General features: G+C 36.6%; 1 protein-coding gene across 6 annotated transcripts; it reads left to right on the forward strand.

Annotated features, from left to right (window-relative positions):
• The first annotated feature begins 574 nt into the window (after positions 1-574).
• LOC117423130 (U2 snRNP-associated SURP motif-containing protein-like) lies at positions 575-22,506 on the forward strand. Of its 6 annotated transcripts, none has more exons than XM_034038584.3 (26): positions 575-833; positions 1,801-1,899; positions 2,100-2,214; positions 3,000-3,118; positions 3,355-3,419; positions 3,509-3,603; positions 3,744-3,779; positions 3,890-3,972; positions 5,144-5,309; positions 5,764-5,975; positions 6,921-6,964; positions 11,468-11,572; positions 11,693-11,759; positions 11,857-12,020; positions 12,282-12,444; positions 12,729-12,808; positions 12,886-12,973; positions 14,327-14,500; positions 14,644-14,863; positions 15,083-15,172; positions 15,311-15,368; positions 15,701-15,863; positions 17,023-17,133; positions 19,613-19,725; positions 21,185-21,355; positions 22,171-22,506. In XM_034038584.3, exons 1-26 carry the CDS (start codon positions 789-791, stop codon positions 22,307-22,309), a joined length of 2,985 nt encoding a protein of 994 aa, XP_033894475.2. In that variant the 5' UTR covers positions 575-788; the 3' UTR covers positions 22,310-22,506. The 6 variants fall into 6 exon arrangements, with proteins under 6 accessions (XP_033894475.2, XP_033894474.2, XP_033894473.2 ...); XM_034038583.3 differs by having other exon boundaries at positions 3,509-3,600; positions 15,698-15,863; XM_034038582.3 differs by having other exon boundaries at positions 576-833; positions 15,698-15,863.

Raw genomic sequence — 22,506 nt, forward strand, 5'->3', positions numbered from 1 at the left:
ATGCTGATGCCTAAAGAAGACATACCAGTAAGTCAAAAGTATTAAAAAAAACAAAACAAGCCGAGAGCCAAAAGATCTTCAACACACTAAACAAAGACTATTCATGCTCATAATGCTAAAACACTCCTTTAATTTGATCAAATAATACAATTATGTACTAATTTAATAAATTTGTACTGACACCATAAAACCATCTTTTCGCACTAGTGTTTTACATATCAGTGAGCCCTCCTGTGGTAAAAGCTGGAACTGCAATTAATTGTACAGCATTATACAATTAATCATGCATACAGTGATGGAAAACTACTGCTATGCTGAGCCCATGGCTGCCAATTGCTCTCGTCGTATTATAAAGCCAGGCGTCTTTATTTGGTTGGAACGGGAAATTGTTTCAGATTGAGCTGAATGCTATTTGCTAAACATCACTAATACTACAAATGACATTAATTTAATGTATACATGTACCTCCCTCTTGCATATACTGTACTGTCAATCATTATACCTAACTCGTCCAACCGGTCAGTATGAGGGCCGGTACGTAAGGGTTGGAAAATCGATAGTTCTCATATATTCTTCTATTTTTTAACGCCTGTCTATGTCAGTGATTTTTTTTTTCGAGGATTAGTGGTCGAAATCAAAACAGCACCTTTGGAACTGCCTCCATTTCACAATACGCTGTGGCTGTGGTACGCATCCACTCTTCTGCAGTAGATTAACTGAAGCCTCTTCACGCTGTCCCGCTTGTGATCGAACATTCGGTACTCGACTAAGGCAGAGGAAGAATCAAGATGGCTGACAAAACGCCTGCTAGTGCGCAGAAAGTCAGCGCTAAGGTAAATTAATCCAAATGAGAATATTTCATTTATATACTCTCAAGCGAGGCATGGGTGCTGATTATATTGCGCTTGTCATAATGACATTGACTTCATTGTATATTGTTTTATGGTTTAGTGGCCTGGTTTATTTGAGTCCCCTGTGAGCATTGTGCGGTCGTACAGAAATGGCCGAGCGTTCATGGCCCATACTTTTATGTTTGTTTTGTTCTACTTGGATAAATATTTTTTTCCCCAACATATTGTTGTTAAGTTCGTATGTGCGAGTTTATTGTGTGTGTGTGGAAAATGACCATAAGTCAGCTGTTGACAACAATAAAGCTTAGCTTGCTTTGACCTGGTCAGGAAACTGCATGTGTTCTAGAAGTTTGTATGGTAGCTGCTCCCTGATATTTGTGGATGGCAATAGTAGTGGTAATAGTGTAACTGCTTTTGATTTGACATCGAATTTGTATAAATGACACAGCCTTTACAACCTGCCTCGTTGATGGTGGTGGTTGGCAAATAATTGATTGGTAATATTAACAGTTACAGTTTGAATGTGGGTATGACTGCTGGGCCAATTTTTTCTTAAATCGTAGTACCTAAATTGAAGCAAGAATGCGCAAAATTACACTGACAATTTCTACTGGATGTTTTAAAAATACAAAATAAAAGTTATAATTTCCATTGTTAGAAGTGTGGAGTATTGCCTTTTCTTCAATCTATACCAGCTTTCTGCACATCATTTTAATGCTCTTAGCTTAAACTGCCTTCACCTTATTCTTCCTGAAGTGGTTGGAAACTTATACCTACTCTGTAGCTTGTAGTAAAGTGTGTAGACTACTTGTCTTCATCAGTCATTACAGCTGCCCATGATTTGTAACTGTTATGTATCCTACAGGAAAATCCAGGAAACAGAAAAGGTGTTCTTTGCTACATTGTTTTTGAGTTGGCATTTGCTCACTTTTATTTGTTTCTGCTGCAGGCTCTGTTGGAGAGCAAGTTAAAGTCCTTCAGCATTGGCAAAATAGCTGTGGGAAAGAGGACCCTAAGTAAAAAAGAACAAGATGACATTAAAAAGAAGGTAAGAGTCTAATTAAAATGAGTCAGTTTGATCTTATGCTGATTCTGAATTACGTTCTGTACATGTCTGAATCCAGAAGTATTAAAACCTGATTTTTAAGAATAAAATTACATTTTTAAAAACAAGGAACGAAACACGGTTCCATCATGGCGAGCATGTTGTAGGCCTATCTGTATTTAGGCTGTTTATTTATCTCAAAGGAGGATGAGAGAGCAGCCGCAGAGATCTATGAGGAATTCCTTGCTGCATTTGAAGGCGGAGATGCAAACAAAGTAAAGGCTTTTGTAAGAGGAGGGATTGCCTATGCATCCAAAGGTAATGATGCCACATTTTTGGTATACAAAGAATTTTGTGCAAAAAACTGTGTTGTATCTCTGACACTGCTCCATGAAACAAGTAATTGAAACTAAAACAAGAGGCTGGTAAAGAAAATGCACAATATTTGGGTATTTTCAAAAGGCTTTATTTGGATGTTGTATACTATTTTGGGCAGTAATGATCTTGCAGGAGATGATATTATGCTATCGTCATCCGATGTAATTTTAATGTTTACTTTCTACCCAAAGAGCAGATAGTTATAATAAATATTTTAAAACAGTTTTATTTTTCCCCCCACATTTTCTTAGGACTGTTTGTTGCCAGATAAGCTTGGATAATTATTGCTGGGGAGGAAGGAAAACTTGTATTCTAGTTTCAAGCAGTTTGTCATTTCACAGAGTAGTGCCAAAGATACAAGACATTAATCATTTGCAGATTTACAAAATATAATAGTTTGCCAGACAACATTTTGGTCTTCCAAAAACACTCTCTACCCTCTGGCAGCATTAATTAATTTCTAACATTCCTGCATGGTTAAGAAAAAAAGGGCACTGTTTATTATTGCACTGTTGGTGGATTCAATTTATTTATTTATTTATTTATTTTTTTGATGGGGGTGGTAAAATAATGTCAGGCCTAGATTTGATACTAAATACACAGTATTAGAAGTCCAGTTTTCTGTTTGACTGTAATACAATCCCTAAATGGGATGTTTGCAGAACAATTGCCCGTATGTGAAGCAGCTTTTAAGTCTGTCTGGCTTTTTTTTTCTTATTTTGCAGAAGAAGCTGAAGCAGATGAGAAGAAAGGAAAGCTGTACCGACCACAAACTCGATTTTCAGAAGCAAAAAGCTTTGCACCATCAGAAAAACAGCATTTCTTTTCAGTAGATAAAAAGGCTGTAAGTGATTTAGAAGGAGCCCTTTGCTGCCAATAGTTTTCTTCAGCTGTTACAAATGTTCAGCATCGCATTTTATAAGAGCTTGTAAACCTCAATAATACAAACCTTGGATAGAAATAACCTCAGCATAAAAAAATAATAAATTACCCCATTGGCTTAGGGTTAAGATAAGGGTCAGGGTTAGCCTGTTTTAATTATCAATGCAGTTAACCCTACTTGCTGATTTATTTTCATAGGCTAAGAAAGCAGAAAAGGAGAAAAAGAAGAGTAATTTGGAGCTCTTTAAAGAAGAATTAAAACAGTAAGTTTTTTGCAAATATGTTTTAAAAGATTATTTCTGTATTTAAAACAAATAAAATATTTACATTTAGTTTTATTAATTAAAACTAGAATTCAAGAAGAGCGAGATGAGCGACATAAGATGAAGGGACGGATCAGTAGATTTGAGCCTCTCTCATCGGACATGGACTCTCAGCGACCTTCTTGTAAGAAATAATTTGTTTTCTTAATGTGTGTGTGTTTTATGATGAGGCATCTCCATCAGTTGGCTTTGCCTATAGTGCTGCGGTGTAAATACTGTTCCAAGTGTAAATACAATTTACATTGCCTTTTTTGATGCTTTTAGCGGATGGTTCTTCAAGAAGAAACCGTCCATCCAGTGGTAATTAATTTGAATTTCTTTGAGCCATTCTTACTTTTTACATTTTGGATACCTAAAACGATAAGCTCTAAAAATTACTTTTTTTATTTTATTTAAATTATTTTATCTAGTGCTTGACGAGTCTGCACCTGGTTCTCATGATGTAGGAGACCCCTCTACAACTAATTTATATCTTGGAAATATAAATCCTCAGGTAACTGGATAATGCATAGACTTGTTGTAGACTTGAATGCATGTTTTCCTCTTGTTTTTTAAGCACTTATCTTAGAGCACTAACATTTCCAGCGTCAATGTTTTGAAGACCGTTCCACACATCTTAAATTGGGAACATTTAGGCCCTGTCCACACTATGCCTTTAAACAGTATTAGTTGCCTTTAAACCAGCTTAAAAGTGTTAAATACAGTTTGCGTCCACATTACACAGCGTTTAATACCGTACTCGAGAACTGGATTCGAGACCACCTCGGTCCTGTTCTAATTAGATCACATCAGGTAGTGCGGTTTATCAGAAGTGTTGACGCTGTAATACCGTGCTAAATTTGTCTATCCTCCAATATCCCAAAATGCATTGTGGTATGTTTGGAGAAATACTGACGCCTGAAGGACTTGCTATCAGTGTACACTCCGCAGTGGGTATTCATTTTTATGCTTAACTGACAAAACTGTCAGGACATCTATGTTAAATTAATGGGGAAAATAACAAAAGCACAATGTTAAATTAGGTGATGCAAAAATGAAATGCGAGTTAAAAGTAGGATCGTGATGAACAATTCACGTAATTTGTCAGCTCTGTTTTGAAATAAAATTAGGGGGACCGGAATTAGGCACAGGCAAGATATGAAGGTAAAAACAAAGATTGTTTTGTAATTACCAGCTTTTTTCTGTGTTTAATTATGAAAACAGAATCGTCTCAATTTGTTTAAAGGAAAACTTTAAGCCCTGCTTGAGTGTGTTCGCTTTTACTTTTTCCAAAATACTTGTTTTATTTATTTTTAGCTATATACACCTCTATTAATAAGAGGCATAACACATTATTTTAAAATAAAATACAGGGCATGGTGGGATACTATCCAATTAATTTCCACTGTTCATTGCACTGCTAGGAACTGTAGCCAAACTATTCTAATAGTGTGTGGACATATTAAGCCCGACTAAACGTGAAACGGTACTTTAGTGTGGATGCTTTGAGCTGGATTAATTAGAACGGTTCTCGAGATCGGTTATGTAGTGTGGACAGGGTCTTATATATTCAGGGTTTGCATTCTGGTAGTTAAATGTTTACAGGCCCATAAATAATGAGAAAAGCCAAATTTAAACTTTTAGTATAGTTGCCAAGTTGTCTTTATTTTTTTTACATTGTGTAGATGAACGAAGAAATGCTTTGTCAGGAGTTTGGTCGTTTTGGTCCTTTAGCCAGTGTAAAAATCATGTGGCCACGAACTGATGAAGAAAGAGCCAGAGAAAGGAACTGTGGTTTTGTTGCGTTCATGAACAGAAGAGATGCAGAAAGAGCATTAAAACATTTAAACGGTAAGGCTTGCCGGTATTTATTTTTTATTTCTAATATAAGATTGAACTCTTAATTACTTAGCTAAACCCTTAATTTAACTAATTTGCTTAATTAGACCTTTTTAATTGTTCTCAGCCCCTAAAAAGTTGCAGATTTCAAGTTACTTATACAATTGTATAGTTAATTTGAAATCTCCAACTCTTTAAGAGCTGAAACAGTTATAAACAAGCCCCGGCTTAACTGAACCATAACAATGTATTTGAAAAGCAATTATCGCTGCATTTTAATACATTATGGCTACTTGTATTTAAGCCTGTTTTATTTGGTGTTTAATGACTTGTTTCAGAATTCGATGGTAATGCCAGGATTAAGTCGTATTTGAATACATATACTTTTGGGATGAAACAAGCATTATAGGTATTTTAATTACATTTACTAAAGTACTTTGAAATAAAGTTGGACCTTTCTTTACAGGAAAGGTGATTGTGTCTTTTGAAATGAAATTGGGATGGGGTAAAGCTGTACCTATCCCACCTCACCCAATATACATTCCGCCCTCGATGATGGAGCACACTCTCCCACCACCTCCTTCGGGGCTGCCCTTTAACGCACAGCCAAGGGAGAGGTTGAAGAACCCCAATGCTGCTATGTTGGCCCCACCCAAAAGCAAAGAGGAGTTTGATAAGGTAATTCAACAAGAGTTAAAATTGAAAATTATATACTTTTATACATCAGGCCTTTATAGTCTTAGGCACGTGTTCAATTTCTATTAAAGCAAAAACATATCCCGAGACAGGAAAACAAAATTTGCAAAAGGGATTTTTTTTGTACACTTTTTTTCATTTAAGAACACTTCTTTGATCTCTTTATGCATTCTATTCAGAAATTCTTAGATTTCAAACTAAACTTTACTGTACACTGCATTTTCTGTGATTAATATAGTCAAAAATATTGTGGGGGCGGCAAAGAAAATGCCAGCTGAGTTAACTTCTCTGGCTTTTTAATTGGAATTAAATGAATCAGATTATTTGATCTGCTGAATAGTTTATCTATATAATAGAATGGTAAGTATGAGAGAAAGTTAGACCATTATAGTTTGTCTATTTATTTGTTTTTAATAGATAGAAATGGGATGCTTGGATGAGTAAATTGTTATAGGATACACTTAAATGTATTAATGTATATAAAGTAAGCTGCATCAGTTTAATATTACAAATGTTTCCATAGAAAATATTAATTACCGGTGAAACAGATTGATATGTAAAGTTTGTGCTGAAGTAGTTTTCGATGGATATAATAGCATTTTGATCAGTAACCAATTTGCTGGGGAGAAAAATCTTGTTTTTACAAAGCTGTGTATTATATTCCATTGCAACTTCTTCAGTTATCATCTTATACAGAATTTTGGTATATATACTTTAAGTCATTCGTAATTCAAATGCAGGTAGTTAAACGTACATAAAAGCGTATTTTTATTTAGCTCTAAGACAGTTTAATTGCAAAGTGTTATAACTGACAGCAGTAAAGGAAAGTTATGCAGTTTTTTTAAATGCGTTTTTATATTTTGCTTGTTGCTTGTTAACAATACTCACATATTCTATGTTTATTATCTGATGTGACTTCATATACAGACTCTGTCGCAAGCCATAGTCAAAGTGGTTATCCCAACAGAAAGGTACATGTTTTTCTTTTTTTAATTGATATAAAATGTAGAAAATATCCCATTTTCACTAAAGTTTAAAAAACAAACCAAAAAAAACCAATTGGAAATTGCATGCTACTGGAAGGTGGTTTGGGTGAGCAATAGTTTTTTTTACATATCAATTTGTTAAAATACAGTAGATTCCCCAGTCTAAAAATATACGTACTAATAAAATGAGTAAGTTGCTGTATGCGGATTCTACTTTAACACTTTAATTGGTCTTATCGTGTTTATACTAACATACTTCTTTATCTGTTTGCTACATGTTTCCATAGATTATCCTTGAATTCTATCAGAAAGCAGACCTTAGTCTCATTTGTTTCCTTTAATGGCAACTCTGGCTGTCATGATGACACTTTCTTTTTCTTTTTTTTTTTATAAACCTGTAAACTACCTGCTGTAAACTGAGCGACAACATTCATAAACAGTACACAATACCCTCCTCCAATACTAAACCAGCTGAAGCTACAACCGCTTCAGTAAAATTGTTTTCACATGTGCTTCTGTCACTTGGCTAACTTGAAGACAAGATGAGCTAGCAGTCAAAATGAATTTAAAACACTAACACTACTGCTTTAGATTTACAAAAAATAGCTTTTTTATGTATTTTATTTTGTACCAACATATGGAGGTAGTATATAAATTGTCATTTGAAACACACAGACTGCTTATCTTTTTCCTGTAGAGAGGAAAGATGGATCTTATCCTTTTGAAAGTTTGACAACTTTATCATAAAGCAAGCAAGGCCATCTACACATTTTTATTTTTTACATGTCTCAAAGTATTCATTTGGCATGATGTTCCTGGTAGAGGAGCTTGGTGCATTTCCGAAGCCGTAGTTCCTTCTTTGAGAACTGCACAAATACACTGGTACTTGCATGCCAAATATGAAAAGATAAATCTATGTACAGCCATCGTTTAAGGATGGGGATTTTAAAAGTTTAAACATATAAACTCCAAAGAAGTGGTTAAACGTTGAATAATATGCTAGACGTATAACCGGTCACCTTTTCACAAATTTCACCAAACGCACATTTTTTAATGTATTCATTTTAGTAATTTATCGTCATATACAGCAGTCTGTCGCGTATGCGACTGCTGTGCTGCCACATTAAAGGCGGATATTATAAAAAGGAAGGGGTTTGGCAATTGCCTCCAGGTAGCTTTTCTAATTGGTGCAACAGAAAGATTGACACTGGGGCGGGTTTTATTCTTGGTCAGTCTGGCGCTTCATTGGTGCACACTTTTTTCTGCTCTAGAAAGTGTGGTGTGGTAGCAGTTCCACGGTGTAATAAAGTTAATGACAAGCATTTTTTTCTGAAGTTTGTTATATATTTGTTTTTAATAAAATGGCATCTATAAACAAAGGAACGAAGCGAAGCCATGTTTCAGAAGTATTTTGAGGAACCGGATGAGAGAACCATGGTATGTAAATAATTATGCCAAACAAAATTGCTGTACCACAAAAACATGTTCAGTGCTTTTTCATTTGAAATGAAAACATTCAGAAATTACTGTGGATGGAGTTTAAAAAAAAAAAATGCAAACATCCATAATAAACAGAACGCTTCAGCTGACATTTTAGTCCTTACATCCCTGTTAATATGTATAATGCGATTCAAAGAACGCATACGTGTAAATAAATTATGTATAGGCTTTAATTTAACAGTACACTTTTACGCAAATTGTTTGTTTAAAAAAGATGTCCTTTTATCTATGTAATTTGTTAACAGATGGGGACATTAAAAAAAATATATAAATAAATCCATATATATATATATATATGGATATATATATGGATTTCCCGTTTGTGGCACAGATCCCTGAACAGTAGCGTTATTATATATATAACAATGCATTGGAATCTGCATTTCATAGATTCTGTAACATATGCAGCTGTGTATTATTATTATTATTATTATTATTATTATTATTATTATTATTATTATTGGCTTTGTTTTGTTCTTTTGATATAATATACATTTTTGTCTTATTTTATTCACTTTGTGCCCACAGGGCCAGCACAGGTAGTGCAGAACAAATACAAAGAGAGACATTTACTAAGATACAAATAATACAAATGCTTTTAAAAAGAACAAATTCACATTGGGCTTTATTTTTTTTTTAATATAGTCTACTAATTTTTTTAGTATTACATGCAGGACAGGTGCTATAAGATCGTTATATTAAAAAAAAAATGTATGAAGTGTATGGATGAATCTACTGGTTAATCAACTAACGCCATAAATTAACTCATCAATAATTTGAATCAAGTGTCAACTTTGTAGTCTTTACGATGTTCAAACGTTATTTGCTTATTTAGGGTTTCTTTGCTTAGAAAATACTAATCAGGGCTGTCAATATACAGCATAATGTAATATAAATAATGTGTGTATGTAGCTATGGTTTAAGTGCTGACACTTGCATAGCATTTAAACGTTTATAAAAATGTACCAAAACCACATCCCGACCATCGTTGCGTGAAACAAGATTAGGGTAAATGATACAACCTTGCCACCTGTTCAGTGTGACTTAATTGTGTTTTTTTTTTTTTTTTCTAAAACATTATTAGTAGTAAACTAACTCGAGATGTTTAAAGGTAGAATCCTTAATGACATCGGAGCGCAGTGAGAAGTAAAATAGATAATAAAGCTCTGTAATTTAAAATAAAGTAATGATTGTCCTTGTACTCTTAGTAGAGTAAAAATAAAAGGTAATGTTCCTGTGTAGTATTAAAGAACTGACAGGAAAGAAACGCCTACAAATGCTATTGCTCATCCCAACTGAAACCCTCCTGGCCTCTGTCAGCCAAGCATGGTAAAACAAACTTGCCATGCAGCAAGATGATTCCAATCCCCTTATTCTGTATGACCTTTGACATTGGCCTTGGTGAGCAGCACAAGTTGAACTGTCTGCAGCAGCGGGGGACCAGAAAAACGTCCTGGGATGGATTGGGAAAGTATACAGATTTTTACCTGACATTGGTACGATCGGCTCCAATAAATGTGATTTGTGTTTTTAAATAAAATGCATCATTTGTTGTTTTGTTGGCCACTTTAGGCTAATTTATGCATTCTCCAAATTACTCTTAAATACACATCACTTTTATGGTCTAGATGATATCCTTTATTTGTCACCATGTATTCATTGCCATGCATTTATATAAGACTGTGTGGTCAAATTTATAAAAAGAAAGAAAAAGCTGCTGGGGCTTGTTTCTAAATTTAGCCTATTCAGGCCAACAATGCTATACTGCTTTGGTTATTTAAATGTTTGTTACAGAATTACAGAGTGACACAGCTTTTACAGAATTTAAGGTCACGAAGCAGTGTCTGTTTAAATTTCTCTGAAAAAAAGCACTGAATATGTGTGCTATTTATTCTCTAGTAATGTGTAGAAATTATACATTTTCACAGTGCCTTTTAGTAAGATAGAGTAGACTTTTCACAAACAATTGAGTAATAGTTACTTTTGTTTTTTTCAACAAGATAGCAATTTTAATCTTCTTGTACTGCCTGACGAGGCATGCTTCTATTCCATAGTCAATAAATTATTTATTTCTTAGCAGAAGTATATAATAAAATAATATACAATTCTGTTGAATCTGAACTTTCTCATTTAAAAGATTAAAAAAAGAAGACATTCAAAATGGGGAGGTCACCACCCGACCTACCATTGTGCAACAGTTTGATTACTGTACAGACATGTGTATTGCAAGTAGAGATGTGCAAATTGATTAGCAAGTAATTACACCCAAGTGAGGTGTTGATTGGGCTAACTTACCACTCCAATTGAAGAAATGGCTGCATGAATTTGTGTTGATTGCTGGTAGGCATACGCTTAGAAAGAACAGCAGTCGGCATTGGATCAAGCAGCTGTTTCTCCAGTTTAGCCCTGGGTGTTATCACTTACTTGCTATGGAGAGCTCATACTGAATAATTGACTTGTGCATCTCTAATTGTAAGGTAGTTTAGTGATGGGGTTTAAATTAACAACATATTAAATGTTTAACTGGTCTTAAATGTAGTTTTTGCAGTTTCCAGTAAATTTGCACATTTACCTTAACATGCATAGTCCTTAGTGCACCCCATTTCTCTCTGTTCTAATTGATTTCTTTAGTTTTTGGAATTTGGAGTCAAATGTTTAATATCGAGCAGCATCTTGGCCGCCTCTCTTCTTTTTAAGTAATGCAGTTATTTAGTAACATGTTTTACTCACTGTTGCATATTTCTTTCCAGTATTTATAGAACATGTTTAAACACTGTCTCAGTGTTGTATGCAATTGAAGTTGTATTTTAAAGCTGTGTCATATTCAGGTCTAGCAATTGGTATTGTCTGCCAAATTGAATGGAAAGCTTAAATTTAGAGGACGGCCAAGGTGATTACATTAGCCTGATAGAAACATAAAGATGGGTGTTTCTTAAATGCAAACTTAAGATTCTGAATCAGTTTGCTTTAACTGTGTTTTTTTTATAGGAATTTACTTTCTCTGATCCATCGAATGATCGAGTTTGTGGTGCGTGAAGGACCTATGTTTGAAGCTATGATCATGAACAGAGAGATAAACAACTCCATGTTCAGGTATGTGTTGTGGTGTATGGTATAGTAATGTATTTTATTAGGCCAGTCCTTGGCCTAGTGTTTTCAGGCTCTAATGCTTGCAGTGCAAAAAACAGAAATGTATTTAACTTCTCTCAACAGGTTTCTTTTTGAGAATCAGAGTCCAGCCCACGTTTACTACAGATGGAAGCTCTATTCCATTTTACAGGTAGTTCTTTAAATGTAGATGTAAAGCTTCATGTTTTAATAGCTTAATTTTTAAGGATGTATATCACAATTCCTTGATTTTAATCTGATTCTCCCAGGGAGATTCTCCAACTAAATGGAGAACCGAAGAATTTCGAATGTTTAAGAATGGATCAATGTGGCAACCACCTCCATTAAATCCGTACCTGCATGGCACAGTGGAGGACGAGCAGGAAACAGAAATAGAGGAGGAACCCAGCAAGAAAGGGTCGTTAAAAGAAGAGTATGTCTTTTTGGTTTACATAAGTGTTTAACTAATACTGGTGAATGTATACACTAGAACTACAAAAGACTGCATGCACAGAAATCTTGTCATGGAGTTATTAATCACATTTCAGTTCAGTTGATCTGTGCCGTAAAGCATTATCTTCATAAATTGAGATCAATAGAACTAATTCACAGACACAGTAAGGATTTCATTAACTTAACTCTTCTGTGGGTTAACATAAAGGGTCACTTCTTTTTTTGATTTTCAATTATTTAGGCAAAGGGACAAATTAGAGGAGGTTTTGCGTGGACTGACGCCTCGGAAAAATGATATTGGGGAAGCCATGGTATTCTGTCTAAATCATGCGGAAGCTGCTGAAGAAATAGTGGAATGTATTGCAGAGTCTTTGTCTATCCTGAAGACTCCACTGCCAAAAAAGGTGAGGGCTTTCTTAATAATGAATTTGAGGGGTTATTTATTTAAGAGATCCTTTTCAGAACAGCATTTTCAGTTATGTTAACTTAGTTTTGACATTCCTGAGGACAAGTTGTTACGTTGTATCAGTATCAAGGTTATGGTTATGGCACGTGCCACTTAGGGCTGTTTTTGGTACAGTAAAAAAGAGAACAACACACACACAGTTTATGCATTGCAGCAATTTATTTATCTAAAGGCCACAATTCCTGTTACGTTTAAAATGGTATACATGCGTTTCATTTTCAGATTGCACGGTTGTATTTGGTATCGGATGTGTTGTACAACTCTTCCGCTAAAGTCGCCAATGCTTCATATTACAGGAAATAGTAAGTAAACTCTATTTGTAAGTTGTTTATCTGCATTTAAAGGTTGTCATACTGAGGTTTTCTCTGTTTGCTTGCAGCTTTGAATCCAAACTATGCCAGATATTTTCAGACCTCAATGCCACATACAGGTCAATACAGGGCCACTTACAATCAGAACATTTCAAGGTAATATTTTTTTCCCTCATTCTATTATTAATGTTTTGGTACCTGTGCTTTTAATTTTAAAACATCATTAGTTTAGCATGTCAAACAAGCAATGTCTATTTGAATATGTAACATCTATTTGTCTCAGCACTACCTTGAATGGGTGTATACTTTTGCCTTTGATTACCATTTTTAAATGTTTAAAAAAAAAAAAAAGCATTTGGTGATGGATTAGTAAATTGAGAATACCCCGAGGGTGGGCATTACATTCTCATTTCACACACTACCCCATGCGGTATTTAATCTCTGGTGAGCATTTTTTTCCTGCCAGAGTTCTAAAGTTTTGTGTTGCTCGTTGTGGAATTCCTTTGTTTGACAGCTTGTGCTGTGGTCCCGCTCTGTTGCTGGTGTTAATGAGCGAGTGTTTCCTGTAATAATTCCTGTAATAACTGTGTGGTTATCAACTAGATGAGTTCATTGAAAAAATTGCTCACTGTTTATTTATCATATCATGCCTTTCTACTCCTAGTGGTGTTTAAATCCAGGTCAGTCATGATTGGTGGTTATTGTGATCTGACAGGACAGCTTGGGGAAGCTTGTGACTTTCTGTGTATAATGCATTCATGAAAGGTGCTGTACTGCACATAAAAAAGAAAACGAGCCAAATCAAATACAAGTATGCTCTGAACTAATTTCAGATTTGGTCTGTTTGATTAAAACTAAAACCGCTGCGGTTATACTCATACCTAAAACTGCTGCCCGCAGTCATTATGACGGTTACTTTTTAAACAACATCAATATTAAACTGAGAGACAAACTGTCGGTTACAACTTAAGTTTTTTTTCAAGCACATTATATCAAACATCTGCACAGCCGAAACGCTGTATTTGAATGAACAATTAAACATAAAAGGGTTTATTTTCTAACTTGCCACATACAAAGCATTTTCTCGTGTGTGTGTGTCACTCGGTGCAGCACAGAATCCAGGTTGAGCTGCTGGTGCTTTGCAGTTTTCTGATCGAAATGAAAGAATTGATGGCTGCCAGGTCCAGTAGAGATAACCGGCTTGTATATAAAAATACAATATTGTGGGTTATATTCAAAATAAAAACATGTATTGTAAAAGGCAGTCGGGGATCATAACTTTTTTTTATTTTTGTGATCCTGCCTTTCAAATGCCGTCTGGGTATGTAATACATGTATTTAGGAAAAGTCAAGAACGGACAACCGCATATCTTTCACACATGCAGAGTAATTTAAATTTTAAAAGTGAAAACCGTCAAAATGACTGCCGTCGCGGTTCTAGTGTTAAATCTTTAGCTTGTGCAGACTTTCATCATTCTAATCTCTTCTATTGTTTGATTTTTCAAATAGCAAAGGGTAATGTCCTGCTTCAGAGCGTGGGAGGATTGGACTGTTTATCCTGAGCCTTTTCTGATCAAACTCCAGAACATATTCCTTGGATTGGTGAATCTTGCTGTAGAAAAAGAAGCCTCGCTACCTCCTCCATCTCTTGCTCCAGCTTCAGTTCCGATTGTCCTTGTACAGGTAATGCATTAATGAGGGAAAGAGTGGTTATTTCATTTGGAAGGAAAAAATTTAATTCAGCTAAGCAGGGATGTGTAATCAACCCACCCCCTCCCCCTTACGTGACTAATTGTGTAATTCGATTACCTTTCTCTTTTTATTAGCCAGCACCAGTTGGAGACATCGATGGAGCTCCAATCGAGGAAGAACTTGATGGTGCCCCACTGGATGATGTTGATGGGATGCCCATTGATGGAGCGCCTATTGATGGAGCGCCTATTGATGGAGCGCCTATTGATGGAGCGCCCCTTGATGGAACACCCATTGATGATTTAGATGGGGTTCCAATAAAGTTGGCTGATGATTACTTGGATGGTGTTCCTTGTGAGTGTATTCTGTATTTCCTTTGAAGGGTTTGTTAGTGGGACTTTAGAGGAGGGCAGCCAATAACGTCTTAATGGCAGCTTCCAAATACAGTGGCTTGCAGCAAGAAATTGAAAAGGTTACGTCCTTTGCAGCAGACAAATTGGTCGGTTCAAGAGGCATCTTTTTACTCTTAGTTGCACTATTTTACTTATAATGTAATGTATTTCTTCTTACTAGTGGAACTACTTCACCAGTCCAAAAAGCCAGCGTTTAAAATGGCTCCTTCCAAATGGGAAGCGGTGGATGAATCTGAACTTGAAGCACAGGGTAAGAGTATCTATGATCGCACTTTGCTTAAAAATAATAAGCCAAATATCTGTTTGCTAGACATTTTTTTAAACTTACCTTCAGAGGGATTGTCTAATTAATTAATTAATTGCTGATTTTTATTTCTTTGTTCTGCAGCTATTACCACCTCAAAATGGGAAGACTTGGATCAGACAGAAGAATCCAAAGAAGAGAAGTATGTAAATTAGTTGCTGTTTCACAAGTATCACTAGACACATTAATTGATGTTCTTAAGAGTTCTATAATTCCTCCAGTTTCACTTATTGTGAACAATCTGGTGCAGGTAAATTCAGTTTGTAAGGATCCGTGTACCAGATGCACAGGGCTGCTTTGGTCTGTGGCCTATTTTCATAAATATTTCACAGCTGTGTTCCTTACTTGAATGAACCCCAACCATATGCAACAGTTATTTTGTATGCCTGAATATAGTAATCCAAATGGATTTCTGTTACAATGCAGAAGTGGACAAAAATGCATGGATTTGTTTCTCTTATCTTTTGAAAGAAGGGAAGACGAGGGAAGTGAAGATGAAGAGGACACTCGAAGTTCTCGTTCAGAAGACCAACAGGCCTACTCAAACCCTATTAAGGATGAATCCTCTGAATCAAAATCGTCTACAAAGTTCTCCGAAATGAGTGCAGAGAAGCGGGCCAAACTTAGAGAAATAGAGGTAAGGTCAGGGACCAGGTGTATTCTAATCAGGGTTGGTTCATTTTTAATTATTACTATATTAATTAAAATTAATAGAAAACCTTCAATTAAATTAGTTATGTAGTTAATTGTGAATTAATTACTAATGGGACCCCAGTTAATTTAACCCTTCCACTCCAGTGAACATTCAACCTGTTTGAGGTCCGACTGACAATGTGACTTTCGGCTTGTGTATCAGGACAAATGTCCACCATATTATATCTTTCTAAACAGCTGAGAATCTGATGATTATTAAGAGAATAATGTTTTTACTCTATGATGAAATACATTCTACGATTACCTAGTTTCTTTAGAAATGTCTCCATAAGTGTAAATTAGTGATCTACCAAACTGTAAAAATGTCAGTGGTAGCCACAACTCTCAGGAAGTAGGATCAGAAAGGTTTGTATAAATACTGTGTCTGGTTTTCATTTTACACCATATTGTTTGATGGTTGCGTAATGTGAAGAAGTTCGCCATCAGTTGGATCTGTCAACTCATCAACATTTTCTGTAAAAAATAAAAAAATAAAAAATTTGATCGGTAAGCATTCTCGGTTATGTAAAGCAATTTAATATGCTCTCAGGTAATGCTGCGCTTTCAAATCATGGCATATGCAGTAAAACCTAAGATACTGAAATGCTGCACCTCGTAATAAAAGGTGTTTCTGTTGGCCTGATGTTTATCCAGATTTTAATATTATGTTAATTTGTTTTAGTTTATAAACATTTTGGACAGTTTAGTATGATTTCTGTTAAGCTTGTACTTGTGATCGCCGAACTTTACTTGGGAGGCAGTGTGGTCCAGTGGTCCAGGGCTTGTAACCAGAAGGTCACCGGTTCAAACCCACCTCTGCCACTGACTGACTCACTGTGTGACCCTGAGCAAGTCACTTAACCTCCTTGTGCTCCATCCTGCAGATGAGATGTTAAATCAATGTTGTATTGATTTAACATTTATTTGCTTTGTTCTTTTTTCCTAAGTAAATGTCTCAATTGTAATATTAATTTAACACTACGGAAATGATTAATAGTTAATTTAATTGATCATGATGACAAATTTAATGCATTAACTGCATGTTAATTTGCCCAACCCGGATTTAACAAATTCAGTTTTATTGTATTAATTTCTATTTACAGCTAAAAGTTATAAAATTTCAAGATGAGTTGGAATCGGGGAAAAGGCCCAAGAAGTCAGGACAGAGTATTCAGGAGCAAGCGGAACAGTATCGGGACAAACTATTACAAAGGGTTTGTTAAAATAACTGAATAATGACTTGCTAGTATTAAAATGACTAGTTCAAAACAAATAATTGGGGGGCATTTCAGTTAGTCTATGGATCACTCTCACATGTCCAGTCCATCTGCACCCATGTCTCTCTCTCTGTCTCTCGCTCTCTGTCTGTCTCTGTCTGTCTGTCTCTCTCTTTGTCTCTCTCTGTCTCTATAGATATATAGAGGTATAGATATAGGTCAGACTGGAAATGACATTAGTAGAGTCACGCGATAAATGCGTAAGGGAGGCAGCACCTGTGTTGAAAACTGGAAGAAAGTGGGCGGCAAAGAAAGCTGTGGAAGATGCAAAGGCTGCCCTTCGAATTGGTGATATCATGGGGCAAGTTCAGCATGGAAGAGGGGGTCTTGGTTTCAGTTCAACTCCTCCTACATGGCACAAGGCGGCCCCAACTCAAAGAAGGAAGCTGGTAGTCAACGAGGTGCAAAGCAGGAGGAGAGGATGAGGTGTATAAAGGCCATTTCCCAGGCCAAACAGGGAGAATGGATGAGATGGGAGAGTGTGGAACAACGCAAGATTGGTTGGCAAGACCTATGGTCAATGGAACAGAGCAGGATCAGTTTCCTCATCAGGTCAACATATGATGTTCTCCCATCACCACAGAACCTAAACCTCTGGGTAGGAGAGGATCCCTCATGTCCTTTGTGTTCATCACCTGCAACATTAAGGCACATTTTGACAGGATGTAAGGTGGCTCTTAGCCAAGGACGGTTTACTTGGCGCCATGACCAGGTGCTGCGATGTTTGGCCTTAGCATTGGAAGACAAGCGTAACATGACCAATAAGTTGCCACCTGTTCCATCAAAACATTACACACAAAAGACAACATTCCTCCGCCCAGGAGAGCAACCACCAAGAAAAGGTGTTAAAACCAATCCTCGCCCAGGACAACTGGAAGCTGCTAGAGACTGGAATATGCTGGCAGATGTTGGTCAACGGCTTATTTTTCCACCTGAGATTGCCACCACTAACCTTCGACCAGATATTGTCTTGTGGTCTGGATCAGCACGCCTTGTTCACCTGGTAGAGTTAACAGTGCCATGGGAGGATGCTGTAGATGAGGCGTATGAGAGGAAGAAACTGCGGTATGCTCAACTAGCCACTGAAGCGGAACAGCGAGGATGGAGAGTTCGGGTTTACCCAGTGGAAGTGGGTTGTCGAGGATTTGTGGCACACTCTACAACCCGGTTTCTCAGAGACGTCGGATTCAGTTGCCAAGAGTTGCGTCGCACAGTGAAGAACTTATCTGAAGCAGCAGAGAGGAGCAGCAACTGGCTGTGGTTGAGACGGAAAGATTCTGGCTGGGGACAGGTAAGTAAGCTGGGCTGAGTTGAGTGGGGGACGGAGGGGGGTGATGCTGGGACGCCAGAATCACCGTCGAGCCCTCTTGAGGTGTCGTGGGCTAGTCGACGAAACACTGAGGATGGAAGGTGCCCACTTGAAAACCCCAGAGATGTACCCTACTTAGCTCAATCCAGACGGTTGTCATGCTGATGCGCTGGGGAGGCCGCACTTTGGTTGATCCCCGGAGCCAGCATCGCAGCCGTTGTGTGTGCTGATGCGCCAGGGAGGCAAAATAAGCTGATCCCTGGAGCCAGCATTACACTTCAGCCATTAACACCAGACAGAAGGATATCTACATCATCATATGGAAGGAAACGTAAATGGATGGAGACTCATATGGATCACATTAGTTTACTGTAAAGCTACGTCTTAGTTGGTGCTTATCTTGGCGAGAGCCGAGTTCAAATCAGCATGAAGTTTTAACATCTACTCTCGTGTAATGGAAATAATTTTTAGATAGATATAGATAGCTAGATAGATAGATATAAATATACAGTGCCGTAAAAGTATTTGCCCCCTGTCTGATTTTCTACATTTTTGCACATTTTTCACATTGTATTTGGTCAGATTTTTTTGTGGTTTGTAGTAGTATATAGAGGGAGTCTTGAGAGAAAAAATGACACCAAAGTTTGGTGCTTCTTTCATTTGTTTGGTGTGCAAGGTAATCAAACATGCAATCTTCAGGTGTGAAAAAGCTGCTAAAGGTGGCGTAACCAGTTATTGAGTCTAAGGGGGCGATTACTTTTTCACACGGGGGCATTGGGTGTGTCATAACTTTCTTTAATAAATAAATGAAATATGTATCAAATGTTTGTGTTATTTGTTCACTCTATATCTCTCTATATATCTGTCTATCTATATCTCTCATATAGCAGATGATATTATCTCCTCACAGCCCACACACATCTAAGAGACATTCCACATAATGGTTGCATTTAATTAACTTTTAACCACAAGGGGGCACTAACTGTTTGAAATGAGCTTGCAGGTTTGCTTTATATCTGATATTACAGAATGTGTTTTTTTTAGTTAAATGCATAGTTTTAAACTTCTTTTGAACATGTATCTATTCATAATTTTTGCTAATTTCAGGAAAAGGAAAAAGAGATGGAAAGGGAAAAGGAGCGAAAGGATAAGGAAAAATCAGAATCTCGTGCTAAAGAAAAAAAGGAAAAAGATGAATCCACACCAACCAGGAAAGAAAGGTTTGCTGCTTTTAACCCTCTGCAGTCCATTTATTAAGTGCGTGTCAGGCGCGTCAGGTCCAGTTTATTTTCACACGCGCAGTTAATTTTAGACGCGCCGTTTTAAATTTTTTTTTCCACAAGTCATTATTTTATTACTATAACATCTGAAAAAAGCTCTGCAAACGTCTGTGATATTCTCTGAGCGCTGATGCAGTCACAGGCAGCTTGTTTCCTTATGGCCGCCCGTATCTGATCCCAGGGGCAAGTATGACTAATCATGAGATACGCCCCTTTTTTTTGTTTTTTTCGGCTTGTCTCGGCTCCTGTCGCTCCCACTCAGCCATTGAATGGTTTTCTCTGCTTTTTTTCGGAGAAAAACGACGTCTTTTTGATGATGTAGGACCGCAAAGGGTTAATTCTCAACCACTTGAATTAACTGTAATGTTTCTCACCATAATGTTGCCAAGTTCAGTAGTTTGCATCACAAATGCACATATCAGTATATCAAATAGCATGCTGCTTAAAGAATGTTAGCATTGTATAACTTCTGGCAATGTCCTTATATCTCAACTTTTACTTGGCACTGATATGAGGTTTAAAGCAGAAACCTTATCAACACTTACAGCATGCATTATTTTGTGCTTTTTATACAGCTTGGGTCTCAGTGTTGATCTTGACATCACCACCTTGGTGTATTTTAGCTCAGTAATGAACAGTACAGTTCTCCTTGAAACTTCAGAATCGTGCTACAGAATGTCTCAGAGGGACCTTGTAAAGGCCAACGTTCAGGAACATGTTGGCGTGGATTCTCATTCTCTCTTTCTGGCTTTTTCTCCCTTATCTCATCAGTTGTGGAGTGTGATAATATTGATTTTTTTTATATAGATTCTGCACCTCGTAAGAACAATACAGAGATCTCTTTTCAGAAACACTCAAAACAGGATAGTGATTCTTAAAAGCTTTCACTAGGGAATGAAATCCGAATCTATTTGCAACCATGGAATGCCAGTGGCTTTATCGGAAGAAAATGCTGCTTTTCCATCTGGTCCCTGTGGTATCCTCTAGGTTCTGATAAGAACTGTGTTACTTTGAAGTAGCTTAACCCAGAACCCATTATATAGCTCTTGTATCTAATTTCCTTTTTCGATTTGTTTTGGATTAGAGAGAACTTTAAGACAAATCAAAAGGCTGTAAGTCTATTTGAGAAAGCATGTGTTTATGGTTTTTTAAATATAACATGTTGAATCTATGTTTTTTTTATTTTAAGTGTGTGTTCCCTACTGTTTCTTTTTTGGAATGACTTTTAGATTTGTTACTTTCATGAACAGGTTTTAGAACTAGTTAAAAAATCAAGCACTTTCCCAAAGTCTGATTTTTGGTAACAATTCTCAAACAACCCTACGTGTGTATTGATCTGGCATATGTGCAAACATGATCTCAAGTAGATTAAATATTTGCTTATCATCTTTATTTTCAGGAAACGAAGGCATAGTGCATCTCCCAGTCCAGCTCGGAGCAGCAGTAGAAGAGGGAAATCTCCGTCTCCACGGTCCGAACGCTCAGAAAGGTCCCATGTAAAAGACGGTGCTCGTTCCAGATCTTCTCATAAAGACTCGCCAAGAGAGACGAGTAGAAAATCCTCTAAAAGGTAATGGCTGAGTATATATTTAAAACAAAAAAAGAAACTGTATTGCTCTACCTGGTACCATTTATAGACATCTTGTCACACCAGACTAATTCTGTTTTCAGCATGCTTTCCTTCTTTGGATCTGGAGGGATAAAGCTGTTCCTTATTATAACACCAGTTGGCTTTGGAAGTAAAATGCTCTTAATTGCAGTAGAATAATAAATGTTGTTTTCCCAACACAGCAGATGCGTTACACAATTCCCTGTCTTGGCTGATTTTCTTTTGGCCAATTTTTGCCTGGTTTCCCTGCGCGCAGGTGAAATATTTTGGGTGTACGGCACTCTTGCCGAGCGGGATGGATGGAAAGTTATTTGCCACAAATACATTTTGCCTGATTTTTCATTTTATTCCATTCCTATTTGCTCCTCATTTGCGTTTTTAAATGCTGGTCTATTTGTCATTTTCTAATTTGCTCAATGTCCTGATTGGAATAGAAGTAACTTAAGGTTCTGTTACCTAAAATATGTCCTTGCTTACAGGTAGCCCTTACAGGCAGTATTCAATTTCTTAATATATATTGCAGCTATGCCCTGATTAAGGCAGAGAAGCTCTGCAACTTAATGCAAAAATACTTGCCTATTCCAAATTTAATAAAAAATAAAAGCTTTCCTTTGCTTAAAACGCTTTACACAAAAATGATGCACAGGCTTGACTATTGATAGTTGTCAAAAGATACGATGCATCGCCTCAGTCTGATTCTTTGAGTTTAAAAATGGATTTCAAAACAAATTAACATTTTTTTTTTCCTTTTTTGTTTTTCACCTACGATAATTTAGGTCACCTTCAGCATCTAGGACACCCAAGAGATCTCGAAGATCTCGTTCCAAGACACCTAAAAAATCTGTCAAAAAATCCAGATCCCAGTCCAAATCTCCACATCGATCCCATAAGAAGTCAAAGAAAAGCAAACACTGACATTGTTTCTTTCATTTGAAAAATTGGAATTGCAGTTTTATGTGCCCAAGCAAACCTGTAAAGACACAAGAAAGCATTTCTGATTTAAATATATTTTTTTGTGAATGCGTGTGTATCCATGATGTCTACCTTCCATCTGTAAAGCCATCACCTGTTTTATATTGTAAAAAAAAAAAAAAACACCTTTTCATTGTTTT

This window comes from Acipenser ruthenus, chromosome 17 (assembly GCF_902713425.1).
Source record: "Acipenser ruthenus chromosome 17, fAciRut3.2 maternal haplotype, whole genome shotgun sequence".
In the NCBI taxonomy this organism is placed as follows: domain Eukaryota; kingdom Metazoa; phylum Chordata; class Actinopteri; order Acipenseriformes; family Acipenseridae; genus Acipenser; species Acipenser ruthenus.

Bases quoted from the DNA above. Each gene is read 5' to 3' on its own strand.
- LOC117423130 (XM_034038582.3), top strand. From the start codon at position 789: ATGGCTGACAAAACGCCTGCTAGTGCGCAGAAAGTCAGCGCTAAG. The intron at 15,173-15,310 runs GTAAGAGTATCT...TTTGTTCTGCAG, and splicing joins ATCTGAACTTGAAGCACAGG to CTATTACCACCTCAAAATGG. The intron at 15,864-17,022 runs GTAAGGTCAGGG...TTCTATTTACAG, and splicing joins CCAAACTTAGAGAAATAGAG to CTAAAAGTTATAAAATTTCA.